Genomic DNA, 22,874 nt, shown 5'->3' on the forward strand with positions numbered 1-22,874 from the left:
GATCGAATTATATCCTTTTCCACAAATATTGTTGAAGGAGATGGAGAGTTTATGGTATAAGGTGATGAGAGCTCGATATAGAGAGGAAGGAGGGAAGTTGTGTTTTGGGAGAGGTATGGGATCGGTTTGGTGGGAGATTGTGATTAAGATTAGAGAGGGAGCTTGTTTGGTAGATGGAGGGTGGTTGTTAGATAATATTGGTCGTGAGGTGGGTGACGGATCCTCTACCCTGTTTTGGAGGGATCATTGGCTTAATGGTTCTCAATTTCATGTTAAATTTAGTCGGTTTTATGAGTTGGCAGAAAATAATTTGGCAATTGTAGTCTAAATGAATTCTCTAGGTCGGGGTGTGAATGGAGAGGTGTGAAAAAGGCGGAGGCGGTCATTTACTTGGGAGGAGAAGTTGACGGGGAAGTGTGTCGACCGTTTAATTACAATTGTTTTGCAAGTGGGGGGGTGGAGGTCGTTGGGTTTGGAATTTACACTTATCTCAATTTTATAATGTCAAAAGTGCTTAGATTAACTTCACTGCAATGGAGGACAACAATAATTCGATCAAAAATCAAGTTTTGTGGTTAAAAACGGTTCCGCTTAAATTGATATTTTTGTTTGACGGTTGTTTCTTAACCGCGATCCAACTAAGGAGAACTTGATGAGGTGGCGGATTCTTGATCAAAATAATCAACTTTGCTCAGCAGGGTGTGGTTTGTTAGAAGACATGGATCACTTATCTGTTAAATGTGATTTTTTGTGTTAGAAATTGGCCTCTAGTTTCAAGTTGGCTAGGCTTCTCAACGACAACTCATGGGAATTTATTGGATCAGTTAGTACAGTTTGTTGGGTTAGGGGGTCATTCAAAATGTGTTCATTTGGTTCTTAATATTATTTGGATATCAGTGCTTTGGATTATTTGAAAAGATCGAAATAAGCACATTTTTCAGCCCAAGGAGGAACATTTACAATATTTATGTGAATAGGTTAAGCTTCGTACCTTTTGGTGAATAATGTCAAAATATGCTACTTTTGATTTTGACTATATCTTTGAAGACTTAACCATATTCCTTGCATAGTATAGTTGTTGTAACTTAGCTTGTTTTTCTCTTTTGTTGCTTTGAAACTCTTTGTAATGTAACATTGTTATCTTAATAAGTGATTTTGATACATCTTGTGCTGGATTAATTACTTAGTCTTGTTTCTAATAGATTTTATTTTGGCCTTTTAAAAAAATTGTCTTTTAAAGAAACATTAAATGCTATACTTTTATAATACTCGAAGGAAATATTTTTTTTTTCTAGAATACTCAAATGAATATAGTGTTTCCTTAAAACAAATAAAACAGAGTTGGGAACCTAACCCTAAATCAATCAAAATGGAGAAACAACAGTCACAAGTCACAGGGGAGTAGAGGAAGAAGACGTATGGATGGAGACGGAGAAGACCTGTATTTATCTACCTATTGAGTTAATCATTCAAATCCTTCTAAGGTTACCAGTCAAGTCTCTTAGTTGTTTCAAATGCGTTTGTAAGTCTTGGTTTTCTCTTATCTCTCAACCTCACTTTGCAAATTCACATTTTCAACTTACGGCCGCGGCTCACACCCATAGAATTTTGTTGATAACTCCAGATCTTGAATCTCTATCTATAGATCTTGAAGCATCGCTTAACGATGATAGTGCTTCTTATTCACCAGACATTAGTTTTTTGATTGACGATGATTACAGTTCTTCTTCGTCGGACATGGATGATTTGTTGCCTCCCAAAGCTTTTTTCAAAATTGATTTCAAAGGTTCGTGTAGAGGCTTTATACTTTTGAACTGTTATTCAAGCCTTCGTGTATGGAATCCATCCACCGGATTACACAAACGAGTACCTTTTACAACAATTGATTCCAATCCAGATGCAAATTATTTTTATGGTTTTGGGTATGACAAGTCAGCAGATGATTACTTAGTGCTTTCAATGTCCTATGATCCGAGCGCAAATGTTATGCTATCTCACTTGGGAATTTTCTCATTGAGAGCTAATGTGCGGAGCGAAATTGAGGGTGGTAACCTTTTGCCTTATTCGCAGACTAGTGTTCTAAACTTAGTGGAGTCGCTCTCTAATGGGGTGGTTACAAGTTATTTATACTACTCTTTACTAGGACTAATATGCCACTAATCTATATCTCTAATAGCTGGTCTTACGTACCGAAATATTTCTACCAAAAAAACAAACCTTACCTAAGATCACTACTACAGAAATGACATTTCACATCGGTTGAAATTGACATTTCACATCGGGTACCAACCGATGTAACTAAAGGTGAGGTGGTATGTCATTAACTTTTCACATCGGGCAGTGAACCGATGTGATATGTCTTAAACCACATCGGGCGGACAGCCACTGATTTGATATGAGATGCAATAGTGTGAAAAAATAGGATTTCACATCGGCTGTACAATGGTAGCCGATGTCATATAGGTATTATTCACATCGGCAATAATCTGCACCGATGTGAGTTTTAGTGTGCTAAAACACCTTTTACATCAGGTGAATTCGCACCGATGTGAATTACCACGTTTTTTTTTTCTTTTTTGAATTTTCTGCTTACTAGCCTGGTACAGTACCAAATTAAATCTGTCTTTTTTTCTTTGGATGGACAAATTTTCACAAGATTTAGTACTTATAACTTCAACCATACTTCTAAATCAAACAAAACCTTCAAAATGTCTATATGTCAACAGCAACCAAAAAACAAGAAGGGTACATGCATCCACAACAAACAAGAAGGTTCATACACACAAAACAAAACAATTAGAAGTGTCATGCTAGAAATAACAGATCTCCCAACAGTACCAAAACTAAAAAAAAAAAGGTCTTTCTCTTCAAGTGCCAACATATCTCCCAGCTAGAAATAACAACAAACCAACAGTACTGATTAAACATTGAAGCATATATCCTCCTAATAAATCCTAAGTTTCATACAATTCAAGAAAACAAGTTGCCCAATCGTTTCGCAAAGCATACAGCTCATCTTCTGTTATCATATGGCTAGTAATATCCAAAGATGTAGTATATGTATAAGTAAATGTGGCAAACCTATCCATCATCAGTCTTTACATGCTCCACAAATTTGACTTATCATTGACATGTGAATAACTGAATACCAATAACTTCCTACATGACTGATTGGTCCACACAAGTCACTAAATGATTTTTATTTTATGGTAGTAGTTTTATGCAATGGGACTCTTAAGCAGAACACAGTTTGATAATGACACGTCGATACTGGTAATAATAATCACAGTTTGATAATGACATGTTGAGATTGATAATAATAATTACAGAAAATATAATAAGTGGGTGTAACTACATGTATCGGTGTTAGACACTGACACGTGATACACTGGACACGCTTCACTTGCGAATACTCATATCTACAAAGCTTTGTTACCTGCTGCAGAGTAGAGTAGGCGTGACTTAGTGGACCAAAGATGTTGATGGATCCCTCCCTCCCTACTGAAGCTCACCTTATTGAGCTCCATTTGCCAAAAGACATGTCTTGTCCTTATCTGTGTCGGTTCTAACCCACACCTACAGTCCCATTTTGCCATTACTACTCAACATGCCCACTAAGCAATGGTAGGAACCACCATGGTCCAAAAGTGGGCCTTGTGAAAGCTGGTATTACCCATTCCCAGAAGCATGTTTACGAATTGTGGGCTCATAATATAGAATTTTGACCAATAACAACTAGAGCAGTACATTGTCCAATTCTTCAGGAGCTGGTTAGTGGTTACCTCTATCAACTTACTAACTAGGTCCCATTTCCCATATAGAGCACAACAATGTAAAATTCACCTTTAAATGGATGAGTTTCAATGTAAAAAAACATAAGAATGTTATGGATAGACATAAGAACCTAGCTTATTAAGTTTGATACAAATTGCATCACCCATTTAAGCTAGAGGCACGCTATCAGCATTTGAGATGTGGTTTGATAATTCAATTTCATAATTCTCCAACAATTCATAATTCAATTTCATAATTATCCAATTTCATAATTATCCAAGAAATCAAGCAAACATAATTCTTCAACAAAAACAAAATACAGTCACAAAACCCATTCAACGAAAACGTCAACAAAGAACACAGACAAATTGAAATTCCCTCAAAGCAAAACAAAACTAAAACCAACGTGGTGAGAACTTACGGCGTGCAGTACCACAAGAACAACGGCGAGTGAGAACGACAATTTCCAACTGAGAACACCAATTCTGATATCTTCAAAGCTATGGGTTCACGAATCGGAGATGTGCGTGAATAACAACTTTCAACTGAGAATGACAGTGGAAAAGATGCACGTGAATGAGAACTTAGTGTTAAAACGAATTGGGACCAAAACGAGTTCAAATTAGGGTTCAATAACTTACAGTGAATGTTGAATTGCAGAATCACGGTGGCCAATCCATTTGTATATCGAGAAGTACAGTGAACAGATCGAATTAGGGTTCAAGATTGGGTTTTAATATTTGGCTTTGAGATTGAGGGGTTAGGGTTCAAGAATGAGATTGAGGAGTTAGGGTTCGGATTGATTTGTTGATTTAGTGAGTGAGATCATTTAGGGTTAGTATAGTGAAAGGCGATATGAACATGGAAACTGGAAGAGAAAAGTGAAGGACGATCGATATGAACGATGAAAAGGGAAAAGGGAAAGTTAAATTAAAAGTGTGATGGACTTTTCCCTTCAGGTGTTATATCTGCTGATGTCAAAATTCTTTAATAATTATTTTCCCCTTCAGGTATTTCTCACCTGATGGGAAAACCCTTTGCAGAGTTCACTTTAATTACAAAAATGCCACCGCGTTGCTTTTCCCATCAAGTAAATGGTCCACTGATGTGAAATCTCTGATGTTAAATGTCCTTTTTCTAGTAGTGGATATTTAGACACTTGAAAATTTGAACCAACAAGTATGCAATTGTTGAAAGGAGTCGACCTGAACAAATCAACCAGTAAAAATAAACACAGATCAAGACATCATCAAAAAAAGTAAAGAAAATAAAGAATCCTCATCCATAATTTTACAAGCGTATCAATATGGATGATGGTAAATCAAGTGCAAGTAGTACAGGGGAATTGGACCAGCATAACATACCCAATAGCTTTTGAGGAAGAGTCATTAAAGTCCAAGCTAGTGTGAGGAAGCCACGTACTGACAAACTTTTCGCAGAAGTGTTATGTAGATTTCTATCGGCACCACGTGTGACCGACACTACAAAATTTGCAATGTCGGAATCGGGAATATTATAGTTGCCTTTAAACTGCTTTTCTACGCTTAAACCTGTAAATAAAACACAAAGACTTTTAAGTATTCTTATCAACAACATGGATGGTGTGGTCTATATTGATGAGAGAGTTGCAAGAGTTAGATGGTCAATTGCCAACTGTGTGAAAAAGACATAGGGTAAGGGGTTAATGCCAACTATGGTAAAAAAAATGTTAGAAACTATCGTGTGAGATGTTGGATTATATTTTGTCCGATCTGTATTTGTAATCTGGTTGGAGTTTCTATTATTGAGCAATGTCTTTGATCTTTCTCTCAAATCTCATGCTTATTACAATGGAAAATGATAGACAGCGAAAGAAAGTTCCAAGAAAACATCTAGACAGTGTAGTTGCTCCACACCTTTCCTTTATTACACCCTATTACCTCCCTTGATTTCCGGCAAGCATGAAATTTAATTGGTTTAAACCTTTTCTTGATCAATGCTTGATAAAAACTCTCTAGATAAATAGCAATGCTCTATTACAATATATTTGACGTGTTTTTGTTTCTAAAATTGGAGTTCTTGTTGTTTAAGTGCATTTTGATTTAATGTGTGTTTATTCTCGATTTTTATGGAAGGACCGTTTATTTAAGGACCCTTTTCTTGCAAACTACATAGGCTTGCTTACATTGGGAAATGAGGATTTCATGGTTTTTTTCCTTTCCTTTTCAGGTGGTTTTTATATTTGATCACTATTTGAGTGGCTTGTATGTTCTGTTGAGTAGCCTGTGCTTAGGATATGGCAGGATTGGTTTTACTTTTAACAAATCTTGGTCGGGGTGCATTTAGTTTACACCACCAAACACATTGCTAGCACAATATGCATTAAGAATTATTCAGATGAACAATCATAATTCTATGTTTTTGTTTGTTGATAATAAATTTGATTGATTAATATTTGTAACAAATTAAAAAATATTTATTGATTAATATTACTGATTATTATAACAACATCAGATCCCCTTCCTCTACTCAGAAAGCAACAACACTTAAATCAATAGGATTTTGTTGTTTGCTTCATCTTTAGTAAAGGTAGATTCTAGAATTTTATATCGCAATTTTTTTAGTAATTATTGATTTTGGTTCAATCATTTATACCTCAAATTTGCTTTTCTTTTGTTTGTGTTCTCCCATTCCTTCTAAATACTTGTAGCTAAAAGATTTTAGCTGTTTCAAGTGAAGCTATTAAAGATGGTGTTGCAAGTTTGTAAAACAATTGAAAGTGCAACCAAGTTTTTTTTTTTTTTTTGCATTAGCTTGCTTAGATCCTCATGGCTAGTATTATTATTTTTTTTGAAAATTTTGGCGAAAAAAGTGATTAGTATGTTTAGTTAGAATATCTTATTTCATTGTTTTGTTGATCTAATTGTTGATCCAAATGTAGTATTGTGATTTGTTTGGATTGTGTAAAAATACTTGTTATATGATTTCTAGATTCAATATGGTGGATTGACTAAAAAACTACTTATATATAATCCATCCACTTTTTCTGATCTATTTCAATTAGTAACAATTTTTGGTTGATTCATAATTTTACAGTTTAAACAACTTTACGAAACATTTTACAATTTCTCAAAAATTATAAATATGTGACACATTTTTAATGTTCAGTGTGATACAAAAAGTGTTGCCAAAATATATGTAAGTAACACCTTTTTAATGTTACTGATATAATACCATAAATATTACAAAAGCTCTTTAGTAACATAAACTTTACCTAACAATTATTTAAATGTTACTAAATTTAATTAGTAACAATTTTTTTAGTAACAATTATTGTTACTAGATATCAATTAGACCGTAGTGTACAACAATTTTTGGTGGCGGGTGAGCATTATCAGGAAAACTGAAAGTAATTGTGGACAATTCTTTTTCAAATTAGATGAATTATAGTTGTCCATGAAAGACAAATCTCTGTTTTTTATAGGAGACAAAAGGCAAATCTTGAAAACTTACTATCGTAAATGAATTGTTGTGCATTGCTGAATCGGTTTCTACTTGGGAAAGAGTAACACAATTTTGCCAACGCAATTAAGCCGGAGAATTTGTTGGATTCCTCATGTAGATATTCAATAAGCAGATTTGGGTAAAGTATGAGTAACCTCAAAGCCACATCTATCATATCAAGCCACACATTTCAAAAGTCAACAAACAAACTTAATCCATATATTCTTTTATTGTTTTATAATAATAAAAAATTAAATAATACGTAAATTTTAAAGAACAATACTAAATAGTGTGACTAGCATTTAACGAAATTTGAATAACTACTAATTTATTTTCAAACCAATCGGAACACTAAATTTACTTACCAAATCTTCTAAAAAAAATTGCTTAACAAATTTAGAAAGAAACAAAATCTGCTTACCAAATATTTTAGCCGTGATACATCGCTCTAGAAGCAAAATTCGTGATACATTGTTAAAGACTTCTACAGGAGTTTTGGAGTAAAGATAAGTAGTCATTTCTTTGTGTCCATTAGCGGCAGCCGAAAGAACAGGGATTTCTTCATCTGAGTTCCTTGTCATCAGCAGTGTCTTCCCTAGTTCACTCTCAGTATCATCTACCATATATCACTTTTTTCGTTATAACAAGCTGCAAGAGCAAGAGCTGTATGACCACGCGTATCTTTCTTTGTTACAAACTCTTCGTTCCCTTGGCTTACCAATATTTCCACATTTTTTACATTCCCAGCGATTACTGCAATGTGAAGCAGCGTCTCACCTGAATCAGATGTTATATCACCCCAATTTATTCCTTGGATAGCTTCAATAGAATCACCGGCCTTCACCATCCTCAATAGCATTTTATGTCGCACACTAAGATGGTTATCATCTGCCATTTACGTTTAAATATGCATAAATATTACAATAATGATATTTGTACATCTCATATTCCCCTAAATATCCATTCAACGCCTTAATTTCTCTCGTTCTATCGTATCACAAACCTATCCCATATATATATATATATGTATATATATATGTATATATATATCATATAACTCTCTTATCTTTTTCTCTATCAAGGGGTGTACATCCAATGAGGTGTTCGGCAAACATTTTCCTTAATATTATTTTGCAGGAAAATTAAAACGACTGGCAGTGTTTAATTTATAGCAGATTAATACGTACCTTGGTGCACTCTATCTAGCTTGATATTTAAATTTTTTCCGTATGTTGTTGACAAGTAATCCCATGCTTCTCTAGCTAATTGAAAACCAGAAAGCTCACCCTGAATCTGTTGTCCACATGATAGTTGAATGATATGCAATGCTTTTGCATTCTTCGCCTTCCCTGAAACCTCTCTTTCAACTACATAAACACGCAGATAAGCTACGCCAATCCTTTCAAATATTTTCCAAATCGATCCATAACATATAAGCAGAGATATTGGAGGGAAGGAAAAAAAAAAGAGCATATGCAGATATACATGATGATTGCTAAAGAGATCATACATTTACCAATTACCGTTTTATGTTTCAGGATAGAAATGAATCAAAATATTTCTAATATCTTTCATAAAATAAAATAACAATGGTGTGTAGATCCTAAAATCTAAAGTTAAAAAATGGCATGCATGGTCATTTTCATGTTTGGTGATCTTATTTCATTCCCTCTCTAGTTGAATATCAACAATATACTTAATTTAGAGTTGATTTGTATTTGAGTTGGAATCAAGTAACCTATTTATAAATAAAAACACTTTTTTTTAGAGGATAAATAAATACACTTTTTTTTTTAAAGAAATAATTAAAGACACTTGATGTACGGACAATAATGTAATGTATTTCAATTTATTTATTTTTTTGAAAGTAATGGATTTCATTGTATTAGTCATGTTCCTGAACATTTAGCAAGTAGATAGTATCTTAATGTATAGAAACTTCAAAATACTTTCTGATTGTGCACTATGTTAATCAAAATAATCTCTTAAATTAAAATGTTTCGTTGATATTGCATATTAGTCCCGCTATATACTTACTTATTGTTATATCATTCTCTACAATTACTTACTAACTGTCATATCAGTCCTTATATGAAAAACGTTAATATCAATGCTGAAGGATTTTTTTAACGTCCGAGACTATTTTTACTAACAAAATGCACAACCAGAAACTATTTTAAAATTTTGATACATTGAAGGACTATTGTGACTACTCGTTACACATTCATGGACCAAAATGACTTTTACCCTTATTTTTTTATTAACTAACTCAAACTCTAATACATTCATTCAACAAATCATTTTAACTCTATTTCTTTATTTCTTTCTATTATATCTATTACATTACTATTTCTCTCCTGACCACACACACCCATTCTCTCTTTTATTACCCTAACATGTGTAAATTATAAACCTTTTTTTTATTTTTATTTTGATTAAAATTATAGGTGTTCGTGACTATATTTTTGGTGTCATTGAAAAAATCGGTATAGTTTGTTAGAATATGAAAGTGTAAAATATTTATACTTATAATTTTAATCAAAATCAAAATTTCATAAAATCTTTTGTTCATAATTTATACACATTAGCGCAATAAAAAGAGCGCATACGCTAGCATACACATTAACGCAATAAAAAGACTCGACAGATGGACACATAGTGAACGTCTAAGTGTTAATATTAATAAACAGTACATGAGACCTAGTTAAGCACAAGATGTGCTTGGAAATGGCTCAAAACAAAAACAAAAAAGCAAAAGAACAAAAGGCCAAGACAACAACATTACAAAGTAAAGAATCGTAAACAAGTAGAGGGATTCGTCCACCATGCATGAAAATCTAAACATTACAAAGTAAAGAATCGTAAACAAGTAGAGGGATTCGTCCACCAAGCACGAAAATCTAAACAAAAATTAAATCGATGAGCTTTCAACCACCACCAAGAAATGTGGTTTCACCATATCATACATATGAGCAATGGATGACAATTTAGTTTGAAAAATCTGCATTTTACACTTCTTCCAAATGATCCCAATATAATTTAACCAGATAACATTGAAATTATGACAAATTTCCTTCCTGAAAAGATGGCACCTACAAACTGAATGGCATGCATACCAATGTCAGATAGAGTCATGCTAAAAGTTCTCAACCACTGTGTTACCGTAAATCCGCAAGTGCACGGGTTTACCGTAGTAGTAATAAAGAGAGAGTATCGATCCACAGGGAGTTATTTAAATTCCAATCAAAAGTAGTAAAGGTTAGGGAGAAATCGATAATTAGGGTTTCAAGGTAATCTAAACGACGGTTGAAAACAATAGCTAAAGGCAACCTAGGGATTATTGGTTCATCCTATGGTTGACCTAACATCCTAATCCTAATCCTTGTTTATGTAAATCCTAGTTTCTAAGGACGAATCTCTCTAAAGCCTATCCCCTTCTTCGTTCGATATCCGGGGAGTGTGTCTCTCAAGGTGTTAGACCTATTCTCATGGCTAACTCCTATATTAAGATCCTTGATTGTACGAGATTCTATAAGTCCCAAGGTTCACTAGGCTATTCTCATGCTTCGCAATCCTTGTCTAAATTCACTTGTTCGGTTATTAAGACTTCTTCGTTCGATTCATCACCTTAATAACTAGGGTAACGAATTAACAAGTACTAACCCTCCGCGTTCGCATCCAAAGTTTGGTACTTGTTAATATCGTTGTGAAGAACGGTGAATTTAGATAAGAAAAGTAGGGTTACATAAACTAGAGTTTCGGATTAGGATTGTTGGATCAAGCCATAGGACTCTCCCAACAATCCCAAGGTCTAAGGGAATTACTCACTCATGGTTGGTGTTGCCATGAATGAATAAGAAGAAAACAATAAGAACAATTGAATAAAAACGAGAACTTTTATTGAGAAATAGTATTCTGTCACAATACAATATTCAGAATTCAAGATGATAAAACAAGGAGAACAAGCTCTCTATTTATAGCCTACTAATGACTTAAGCCCTAAGAAATAACTGAAGGAATATTCTCTGAAGATCCATGGGCTTTATCGTCAAAGCAGGCTGCGTAGAAAACCGCTGTTCGGAGCAAAAAGCAGCTAAAAGGGATGCTGGCAATCGCGCACGGCCGTGCGCCTTGCAGGCGTGGGCCGTGCGCCCTTCACGGACTTGGGGGAGCGAATTCTGATTTCTTCAAGTGCATATTTCGGTCCCAAATCTTGGAAATCTCCTATTTTTGTGCTCCAAATCCCTTTTCTTTAGCTCCAAGCCTTGCAAATCATATATTTGATCCTGAAATATAATATTGGATTCTTTGAAGTAAAAAGCTCTTAAATATAAATAAAAACACATAGAATCTAATTAAATCTAAATAGAATTAAACTAAATAACTTAATTAAAATACGTAATAAATCTACTTATCACACTGCAAAATAGTCGACCAGATACCCAAATAGATCGCACTCCAAAAACAAATGATTAACCGTTTCTTGTTTCCCACAATCCGCTGAACAGACCAAAGACCATAAATGAAGAGCTCCACGTCAAACCAAGTTATCTTTGGTTGATATCCTTTATATTCAACAACTGCCACACGAAGAGAGATATTTTGAGATTAACCTCTTTATTTCAAATGATGTCCGTGAAGGGAGAATGAATGAGCTACTCTTCGTAAATTAACATATTATATATAAAGGTACACCTTTGAAAGTATAACCATTTTTGGATCATTTTTCCAAAATCAAGTGTGTGCTACAGAATCTTGCAAAACAATATTATCAAATAATGAACAACACTTCACTAAAAGATCCTGCTCCCAAGCGAAAAATCCCATCCTCCACCTCCATATCCCTCATCCTAATAGAAATATTTTTATTGAAATGAATATCAAACAACTTGCTGAACCGTAAACATAAAAGCCCACCATCTAACCATTCGTTCGAAAAGGAAGAACTTTCACCATTACCAACTCGTCCCCCCGCGCCCTCCTCAAACCAGTCACCTTCTAACTCCCCCAACTCCCTCTCGCACAATGAATAAATTTTTCCACCACTAAGACATCTTAAAAAATCCCCCTAATTCACCCACAATCTACCCCATTTTTGGCCCCCAAAACTTTATACCATAAGCCACCTTTGTCAACAAGTAAACGCTAACACCACTTGTCCAACAATGTTGTATTAAATTCCTTAATCTTCTGAACCTTAACCCTCCTAACTCTTTAGAACACACCTTTCACCAATGGATCCAATTAATTTTGTGAGCAAACTCCCCCCACTACCACAAAAGAAAAGATTTAAAAAGAGATTCAAATAAAGAAATGATACATATGAGTGCCTTGAAGAAGGAAATAATATAAACACAGAGCAGACCTAAAATCAACAATAGAAATGTGATTTAATAATGTATATAAGTTAGAAACATAAAGACTTTTTTTTTTACAAACTTAAAATCTTTTAGCAACAAATAAGTTAGTAAGTAATTTTAAAATTTTCATCAAGGATAAATTTGGAATTTTAAAATAAATATGAAGGTAATTATGTAAATATAACTAATATTGTAATAACTCACCTTTCCATAAAAAAAAACTTAAATCTCGAGGGAGCAAAAACTGGTGTTATAAGGAATTTGGCTCCCATCCCTTTCCCTCCGCACATAAAAATTAAACCAAACCAAAAAAACTGTATGTTCCCCTTCAAAAACCTCAATCTAAACAGATACTAAGGCTTTGTTTGCGAGTTTTGAGGGGAAGGAAAGGAAAGGCTAAGGAGGGGAAGGGAAGGAAAGGGAGGGAAGGGAGAAAGGAGGGAAAACCTTCCTCTTGTTTGGGAGTTAAAGAAACCAACAAGGAAAGGAGATGGAGGGCTTATGTGATAATTTTACTATTTTACCATTTTTTTCTCTTAAAATCAATACATTATGTTATACTTTGCAATTTATCTTGTAAATTATAATTGGAATTTTGAATTATTATGAGGAAAAAATTGTCAATTTGTATGTTTAACCCCCCAAAACCCTCCAATTTGGGGGAACTTTAAAATCGGACAAATGAAGCCCTTCAAAACCCCTCAAAACCTTTCCCTTGTTTTTTTAAAACTCCCAAACAAGGGTTTACCTCTCCATAAGCCTTTCCTTTCCCTCTCCTCCCCTCCAAAACCCAACTCGCAAACAAAGGCTAAGGAAACGTCAAGGGTGGAGAACAACAAAAAAAAAATATTAACATAGGATAAAGACAGTCAAAATCAAGGAAAATTAAAATTAAAATAAAACATCTAAACATAAACTACAAGTTTGTCCTTTAGTTTTGACTTTTACAAAGCAAAAAACAAAAGGGTTACCAAAAAACTGTATGTCCCTGCAAAAAGATGTCATTTGAGTTTTCGTCCTTGAACATACTAATCATTTCAAACAACTACTGCAAATTTTAATCATTTAAGTTTGGGTTCTAATTCCATTTGATTACTGATTTGACATGTGTTTAGTGACGTGACAGTGATGTGGCACAAGCTGATTGGATAAGGACCTTGATGACTCAACAAAAGTCATCCGAAATGACCATTTTACCCTTAATAACTTCAGACCCATAAGAAAAAAAAATTCCATTTTACCTTGTTCTTCTTCTTCTTCTTCCCTATCCCTTCTCTTCTACCCATCTTAAAACCATACCCCTACCCTTGTTATTGATAACTTTTGGTGAAAAGGAAAAACCTTATGTTACTGATAATGAGAATTATATTATGGATTTGTATTTTGAGAAGAGTATTGGAGATTTGAAGGTTACAAGTGATGCTATTTTGAATATTGTTGGAGTTGTGGAGCATGAAATTTTTTAGGATATGGCTACCATCGTTATTGTTGCAGGTGAACTTGGGTTAAAGGGTAGTGAAGAAGAAGAAAGGGGTAGAATGGTCTTTTTGCACGTGTTTGGAAACATTAAGGGCAAAAAGTTCAATTCATGTGTTATTTGATGACACATCATGGTCTTTAACTTGCCAGTTTGTGTCACGCTATTGCCATGTCACTAATCACATGCCACATCAGTAATCAAATGAGATTATGACCAAAACTCAAATGATTAATATCTACAATGGATATTTAAAATGATTAGTAAGTTCATGGAAGAAAACTCAAATGATGTATATTTACGGGGACAAATTACATACACAAACCAAAGTAAAATTGATATTTTTACATAAAAAAAGGTGCAAGTTGTTGGTAGCCCTAATTTCATCTAATAAAAGAGTGAATATTGAAGAGAATGTTCAAAGGTGTATCCCTAACATTTCTCGTAAATAAACAAGACCATGCGAACATTTTCTAACAAAAAAATCATACGAACATCATCTATTTTTTTTTTACAAGATGCCGACGTACATGGAGCATCTTGCTTGTATATTATTTTTTAGGGGATCTTGCCAGTAATTTTAACATGTAGCGAGGACTTTTCTATAGCGAGGACTTTTCTATATAAAAAAGTAACATTAGCTGTACCGATCTTAAATTAAGTTTTTTTTTTGGGGGACTTAATTAAGTTTGTTGACTTTGTAAAATAAATTCCTTATATACAAAAAGACTTTGTAAAATATATAATTTTGTTGACTTATTACGCTGAAGGGTGCATTAGCTGTCCTGATCAAGGTTTTAAATACAGGAACGATATCGCGATATCGGCCGTTACAAAACGGTATAGGCAGCCATCGATACCGTTATTTGCCGTTTTAATGTTGAGAGGAAAATTCACACTGAAACACCGTTACGTATCGCCGTTACAGCCGCAAAACACCGTTACGGCCGCGAAACCTGTCGTTACGGCCGTGAAACCCTCCGTTATGGCCGCGAAACGTTGTTAATTACACAAGAACTTCATATATGTTTCTTCTTTTCAGCTTCGTTGTTCAATCTACATTGATTCCTCTTCAATCTTCATTGCCTCCTCTAAGTAATTTCACTCTCACTCTTAATTTGGGTGTTGTTTTGTAGATTTGTAACAGAGAAGAGATGAGATGATATTTTAGAGGGGAAAGATTGGACTTTAAATTTTGTTGATTGTGTCTGTGTGTAAATCTGTGTCAGTTTGGAATTTAGAGATAAGATTTTTGGTTTGTGAATCCATGGTTGCTTGCTTCTGTTTTGTTAGAAAGAACAGAGAAGAAAAACCTAGAAAGAACAAGGTGAGGTGAGTGAGAGGAAGTTGGCGTAGTTGGGTTAGGTGGTGGAATCCCATACTAATTAATTTCACCAGCTTACTGACTTTTTGGGATGTATCCCATTGACTCATTATATAATACTAGTATGCATAATAAGATTTGTGCCTTTGTGCAACATCGTGATTAATTCACACCGCGACGACCGCGTCAGTAACGCAACATCTGTAATAGTCCGAAACCGTGTAAACCTTAACGCGACCGCGATCGCGACCGTTACCGTTTTTTAAAACCTTGGTCCTGATGTTAAATTGTGTACATTTTTATGTTTTTTTACAAGAAATAACCATCTCATTTCATTAACAATAATAGTTTGAATACAATCACATATGTCAATAAACAAATGGAAATTAGCTAAGGATGTGGTCGCCCTAAAGACTATGAACAATCTCATTTGTCTATCTTCTAATAAACTCAACCTCCAAGTTTGTGAAAAAAGACGAGAATGAATTTCTACACTATCTTATAATAGCTCCTAGTTTAGATTCATATGTGCAATTGTTATGGAAGCTATATCAACTACTCTCTTAGAATCTAACTCAAAATTCACATTATTAATATCCAAATCCTTTATCAATATAATTGCAAAGAGTAAGACTAAAGCTTGTCCTTCATCAACTTTAAGAATGGGTGATATCCATTCAGTTTTTGCTAAGACGAAACTTCATTGGCCGTCCCTAATACACATGCCTATCCCCCAATGTATTGATTGCATTTGAGAAAGTTGCATCAATGTTACATTTGTATCTCCCTGAGTACAGTTTCTTCCACCTATGGTTGACAACTTCTTGTGGTTGTACCACCGTGCTATTGCTGCATGTCTGCGCATTTTGCCAACTCGAGAAAAGATTCATACCCCTCTCACAGGCTGCTACCTGTGACAATGTATCAGTCCTCCATGTTAGATCATTCCTTTGCTTCAAGATTGGCCAAAGATTGCAGGCGAAAACTGCTCAAGAATTTTGACTTGTATTTTGTAAAACATTAAAAATAAGAGAGCTAACATTCTGGTCTGAATGTTAACGGTGGCTGAATTTGTTGGAACACTAGTTAATTCTAGTGAGAAAAATTGGAAAGAAAGCACTATGAAAGAACTAGTGTGTGGGTGTGACTTAAAAATGTCCCACATTGGAGAGTCACCCCAACTAGTAAGTGTTTATATATGGGTAAAGGGACCTCCAAGGGTGTGCCCTTGGGGTACCCAATTTTGTGAACGGGTGAACGCTTACAAAATATATATATCGCGCGACGACGACGACGCCGTCCGGCCGGGTCGGGCTTGGGTTGTGGACTAAAAAAATGATATATGATATATATTTTTTTGTCACTTGAAAATGTTAAATTAATTTTTCATTATACGAAATCGTTACGCGTAACAAATGAGTGTGTTACGATCCGACCCGATCCAAAACGCGTATCCAGAAACTTCCGGATATATCCAATTAAGAAACAAAAACATGTTTGCTTAAGGATTAAGAAGACTTAATCCCCAAGCCACGTGTAAAACACGTTTGCTTAAGGATTAAGCAGACTTAATCCCCAAGTCACGCGTAAAACACGTTTGCTTAATTATTAAGCAGACTTAATCCCCAAGTCACTCGTTTTTTGTTACGAACTCTGCCTATAAAAGGAGAGCTCGTCCCACTCATTCGACACACCAAATCTCACAGTTGATGCTTCCTGTGCGGTTTCTCTCTTCTCCCTTCGATTTGTGTTAACGAATCGTTCTTCTTCTTCTACTCCTTTCTGTCCCGTCGATTTCGAATAGAGCGGTTACGTACCGTATCGAGTGGCTTTGATCAAACGATTGAACCATATTCTGAGGTGTAATTCTCGAGCGAGTATATACTGTGCAGTATATACTCGTAACAGTGATCTGGGCTATTTTATCCTGGAGACGGCGTGGTTGTTATTCTACCATGCACAACTTGGGTAGTGCCGCGAAACATCTTAAAGAAAGCGACCTGGTCGTGACTCACCCAGTAATTTCGTTCGGTATATTTTTAAATTCGAAAATAACAATTTTAAGACGTTTCTGAAAACATGAGTACCAACAACGAAATTACTGTATCTGGAACAACTATCGATTTCAACAAACTGTTTTAGTTTCACAGTAGTAACTTCAAGCGTTGGCAAACAAAGATGATGTTTTTTCTAACTACTAAAAAGGTTGCCCACGTCTTGAAGGACAACATACCTGTGATACCATCGATGTCGGTTCCTATGGAAACGACTAGTAACGGTAAGATAGCAGCGGGTACAGATGCTTCTGTTTCTGATACAAATGCTGAGTTGGAAAGGCTTAATGCCGAACATGCTGAAAAGGTGAAACAGGCTGAAAAGGATATACTCCTCTGGCAAGATGATGATTACCTGTGCAAGAATAACATTTTGAACTGTCTTGCGGATCATCTATATGATCTGCATCTTATTCATAAGACAGCTAAGGATGTTTGGGATGCTCTTCAGAATAAATATAATACTAAAGAGGTTGGCTCAAAGAAATTTGTTGTGAGCCGGTACCTATATAATACTAAAGAGGCTGGCTCAAAGAAATTTGCTGTGAGCCAGTACCTGAACTATAAGATGAACGACGAGAAATCTGTCGAAGAACAATCTCAGGAGCTTCAGAATATTGCTCATATGAGATTTTTGTTGAAGGGATTCAATTACCTGACATTGCTGTGATAATTGATAAACTGCCCCCTGCTTGGAAGGACTTCAAGAAAGCCCTTAGGCATAAGACTAAGGAGTTTTCTCTTGAAAGTCTGATTACTCGACTTCGTATTGAAGAAGAGGCAAGAAAACAAGAACATAATGAAGAGGTGTTTGCTGTCTCAAACAACAACGCTATAAAGAAATCTGTGGGTGTTGTTCTGAAGCCTACTGGCAAAAAATTTAAGAATCAGAACCGCCCTGCAAATAAGAATTCCAATTGGTATAAGAATGGGAACCCACAAAAGGTCCCAAGAGCTCAACCACCAAAGAAGGACCCTGCTCAACCGTTTAATTGCTACAATTGCGGACAACCAGGTCATATGGCACGAAAGTGTAGAAACCCATCCACTAGACCAGCTCAAGCTCAGGCTCACTTGACAACAAATGAGGAGTAGCCGTATATGGCAATGATAACTGAAATCAACATGGTGGGTGGATCTGATGGTTGGTGGATAGACACTGGCGCCTCTCGCCATGTCTGTTATGAATGTGCTATGATCAAGACATACACTGCTGCTGAAGATCAGAAGGTGTTGCTGGGAGATTCCCACACCACTGAAGTTGCTGGAATCGGAGATGTGGAGTTGAAATTCACCTCCGGGAAGACTCTCATATTGAAGGATGTGATGCACACTCCTAGAATTAGGAAGAATTTAGTTTCTGGTTTTTTTATTGAATAAGGCTGGTTTTGAACAGATCATAGCATCTGATATGTACTCTATTACTAAGGATGTGGTTTTTGTTGGGAAAAGGTATGCTACTGATGGTATGTTTAAGTTGAATATTATGAATAAAATTTCTCCTTCTGCTTATATGTTGTGTGATTTTAATATTTGGCATGCACGACTCTGTCACGTTAATAAACGAATCATTTCTAATATGAGCAATCTCAATTTAATTCCTAAGTTATCTTTGAATGAATTTGAAAAATGTCAGTTTTGTAGTCAAGCAAAAATAACAAAAGGATCGCATAAATCTGTAATAAGAGAAACCGAACCATTTGAGTTAGTACATTCTGATATATGCGAACTTGATGGCAACTTGACTAGAAACGGGCAAAGATACTTTATAACTTTTATCGATGATTGCTCTGATTACACTTATGTGTATTTAATGAAAAACAAAAGTGATGCGCTTGATATGTTTAAAATATTTGTCAAAGAAATTGAAACTCAATTCAATAAAAGAATCAAGCGCTATCGTAGTGACAGGGGCACTAAATATTTATCACACACATCCAATGAGTATTATAAAGAACACGAAATCATTCATGAAACAACTGCACCTTACTCTCCTGAGATGAACGGTAAAGCAGAAAGAAAAAAATAGAACCTTTACCGAGTTAGTAGTTGCCATCATGCTTAATTCTGGTGTAGCGCCTCATTGGTGGGGGGAAATTTTATTAACTGTTAGCTACGTGCTAAATAGAGTACCTAAAACTAAGAATAAAATTTCTCCTTATGAAATTTTGAAGAAAAGACAACCAAAATTGTCTTACATTCGAACATGGGGCTGTCTAGCCTATGTAAGGATTCCTAATCCCAAGAGAGTCAAACTAGCAAGTAGAGCCTATGAATGTGTATTCATTGGGTATGCCTTGAACAGTAAAGCATATAGGTTTTATGACCTAAAGGCTAAAGTGATCATAGAATCAAATGACGCCGATTTCTATGAAACGAAATTTCCCTTTCTATCGAGAGATAGTGGGGGTAATAGTGGGGGCGCAAGTATGAACACTATACCTGATCACAATCCAGTAATCAAAAATAGTGAAGAAAACATAATGACTGATGTTACAGAACTTCGAAGAAGTAAGAGAGCAAGAACTGCTAAAGAGTATGAACCTGAGTATGTGGTCAATACATTAGAAGAGGATCCATCAAATCTCAAGGAAGCCTTGTCTTCCTTGGATGCAGACTTATGGCAAGAAGCCATAAATGATGAAATGGATTCTCTACAGTCTAACGAAACTTGGCACTTGACTGAACTGCCTCCAGGCTGCAAACCAATAGGTTGTAAATGGATTTTGAAAAAGAAACTGAAACCTGATGGAACTGTTGATAAATACAAGGCACGCCTTGTAGCCAAAGGTTTCAGACAAAGAGAAAATATAGATTTTTTCGATACCTACTCACCAGTTACTCGAATCACATCCATAAGGATACTAATTTCATTGGCTGCTGTTTATAATTTGATTGTACACCAAATGGATGTGAAAACTGCTTTTTTGAATGGTGAGTTGGAAGAAGAAATATATATGGAACAACCTGATGGTTTTGTAGTCCATGGACAGGAAAGCAAAGTCTGTAAGTTGGAAAAATCTTTGTATGGTCTAAAACAAGCCCCTAAGCAATGGCATTAAAAGTTTGACAACTTAATGATTTCGAATGAGTTCAAAGTGAATGAAAGTGACAAATGTATCTACTACAAGTATGATAAAAACATTTGCACTATCATATGTCTATATGTAGATGATCTACTCATATTTGGGTCAAACATTCCTGCCATAAACTCTGTGAAATCACTGTTGAGTAACAACTTTGATATGAAGGACCTAGGAGAAGCTGACGTAATTCTTGGCATCAAGATTACTAGATCAGATAAAGGAATTTCCTTGGATCAGTCTCACTACGTTGAGAAGATATTAAGGAAATACAATTACTTTGATTGTAAACCTGCAAGCACACCCTATGATCCAAGTGTAAAACTTTATAAGAACACTGCAGATGGTGTTAGACAAACTGAATATGCGAGCATCATTGGCAGTCTCAGATATGCCACTGATTGTACTAGACCCGACATTGCCTATGTCGTGGGACTCTTATGCAAATTTACAAGTAGGCCAAGCAAGGAGCATTGGCATGCTATTGAGAGAGTCATGAGGTACCTGAAAGGGACTATGACATTAGGACTGCACTATTAAAAATATCCTGCTGTACTTGAAGGGTACAGTGATGCAGATTGGAACACCTTGTCGGATGATTCCAAAGCAACCAGCGGCTATATATTTAGCATAGCTGGAGGAGCTATTACTTGGAAGTCTAAGAAGCAGGCCATTCTGGCTCAGTCCACAATGGAATCTGAGATGATAGCACTAGCTACTGCTAGTGAAGAAGCAAGTTGGCTAAGATCCTTGCTAGCTGAGATCCCTCTATGGAAAAACCGTTACCTGCTGTGTTAATTCATTGTGATAGTACCGCGACTATTGCAAAGGTTAAGAATCGTTATTACAATGGTAAGAGACGACAGATAAGGCGAAAACACAGCACGATTAGAGAGTGTATCTCTAATGGAGCGGTTAGAGTTGATTTTGTACGTACGAATGAAAACTTAGCTGATCCTTTGACGAAAGGACTTAATAGAGAGAAAGTCCGAGAAACATCCATTAGGATGGGACTAATGTCTATAGCCCACTGAATGATGGTAACCCAACCTATATGACTGGAGATCCCAAGACTTAGGTTCAATGGGTAAAAACAAGTCATGAAGTCGTAGAACATGCTATGAGAGAAAGAATATAGAAAGCATGATCCTGCAGCAAAAGAAGGATGAGGTAATAGTAACTCTTAATGAGATCTATACTCTATGTTGAGTGGGGTACACAGCTACAGGAGTACCCTTGATAGACTCTCCTATACGAATGTGGAACTTAGGCTGGTCCTATGGAATTTCGAGGCAGAATTCCTAGACATTCGTTAAAACCGGGATACACGTGCAGGGCCTTAAAACGCACGGGCTTTTAGAATACAGCTATGAAAAGGTTTGTGTGTGGATTCTATGTCTGAGATAGAGTTCAATGCTGTAAGCAACTCTTGTTAAATCAGAATACCTTCCACTATGCAAAGGTTCAAGTTGTTGGCGACACCTTTGTATATTAGCAAATCTTATGGAAACGATTTACGAAACCATTTTGAAGTCAAGTGGCTTATTGTTGAAACACTAGTTAATTCTAGTGCGAAAAATTGGAAAGAAAACACTATGAAAGAACTAGTGTGTGGGTGTGACTTAAAAATGTCCGACATTGGAGAGTCACCCCAACTAGTAAGTGTTTATATATGGGTAAAGGGACCTCTAAGGGTGTGCCCTTGGAGTACCCAATTTTGTGAACGGGTGAACACCTACAAAATATATATATCACGCGCGCGACGACGATGCCGCCGTCCGTCCGACCGACCGGCCGGGTCGGGTCGGGCTTGGGCTTGGGTCGTGGGTCGTGGATTAAAAAAATGATATATATTTTTTTGTCACTTGAAAATGTTAAATTAATTAATTAATTAATTTTTCATTATACGAAAGCGTTACGCGTAACAAATGAGTGTGTTACGATCCGACCCGATCCAAAACGCGTATCCAGAAACTTCCGGATATATCCAATTAAGAAACAAAAACGCGTTTGCTTAAGGATTAAGCAGACTTAATCCCCAAGTCACGCGTAAAACACGTTTGCTTAAGGATTAAGCAGACTTAATCCACAAGTCACTCGTTTTTTGTTACGAACTCTGCCTATAAAAGGAGAGCTCGCCCCATTCATTTGACACACCAAATCTCACAGTTGATGCTTCCTGTGCGGTTTCTCTCTTCTCCCTTCGATTTGTGTTAACGAATCGTTCTTCTTCTTCTACTCCTTTCTGTCCCGTCGATTTCGAATAGAGCGGTTACGTACCGTATCGAGTGGCTTATGATTGAACCATATTCTGAGGTG

The 22,874-nt window shown here is 35.7% G+C and overlaps 2 protein-coding genes and 1 pseudogene across 3 annotated transcripts; 2 read left to right on the forward strand and 1 right to left on the reverse strand.

Moving 5' to 3' along the window:
• Nucleotides 1-1,422: 1,422 nt before the first annotated feature.
• Nucleotides 1,423-2,160, forward strand: LOC146920674 (F-box/kelch-repeat protein At3g23880-like). The gene has a single exon (XM_085711190.1). It carries the CDS (start codon nucleotides 1,423-1,425, stop codon nucleotides 2,158-2,160), a length of 738 nt encoding a protein of 245 aa, XP_085567316.1.
• Nucleotides 2,161-4,911: 2,751 nt separating this feature from the next.
• Nucleotides 4,912-17,663, reverse strand: LOC146920675 (uncharacterized; annotated as a pseudogene). The gene is made up of 7 exons (XR_015011102.1): nucleotides 17,652-17,663; nucleotides 16,214-16,329; nucleotides 8,445-8,656; nucleotides 7,679-8,145; nucleotides 7,267-7,425; nucleotides 5,139-5,324; nucleotides 4,912-4,979 (listed from the first exon to the last, which is right to left on the reverse strand). The product of XR_015011102.1 is annotated as an uncharacterized LOC146920675 (transcript).
• A 2-nt stretch (nucleotides 17,664-17,665) lies between these two features.
• LOC146920676 (uncharacterized) lies at nucleotides 17,666-18,567 on the forward strand. The gene is made up of 2 exons (XM_085711191.1): nucleotides 17,666-18,020; nucleotides 18,116-18,567. The coding sequence occupies exons 1-2, from the start codon at nucleotides 17,666-17,668 to the stop codon at nucleotides 18,565-18,567; spliced, it is 807 nt and encodes a 268-aa protein (XP_085567317.1).
• The last annotated feature ends 4,307 nt before the right edge of the window (nucleotides 18,568-22,874 follow it).

This window comes from Medicago sativa, chromosome 5 (genome assembly GCF_051527215.1).
Source record: "Medicago sativa cultivar Bolivia chromosome 5, Bolivia_mono, whole genome shotgun sequence".
Taxonomy (NCBI): Eukaryota; Viridiplantae; Streptophyta; class Magnoliopsida; order Fabales; family Fabaceae; genus Medicago; species Medicago sativa.

Bases quoted from the DNA above. Each gene is read 5' to 3' on its own strand.
- LOC146920676 (XM_085711191.1), top strand. From the start codon at position 17,666: ATGTCGGTTCCTATGGAAACGACTAGTAACGGTAAGATAGCAGCGGGT. The intron at 18,021-18,115 runs GCCAGTACCTGA...TTTTTGTTGAAG, and splicing joins CTCAAAGAAATTTGCTGTGA to GGATTCAATTACCTGACATT.
- LOC146920674 (XM_085711190.1), top strand. From the start codon at position 1,423: ATGGAGACGGAGAAGACCTGTATTTATCTACCTATTGAGTTAATCATT.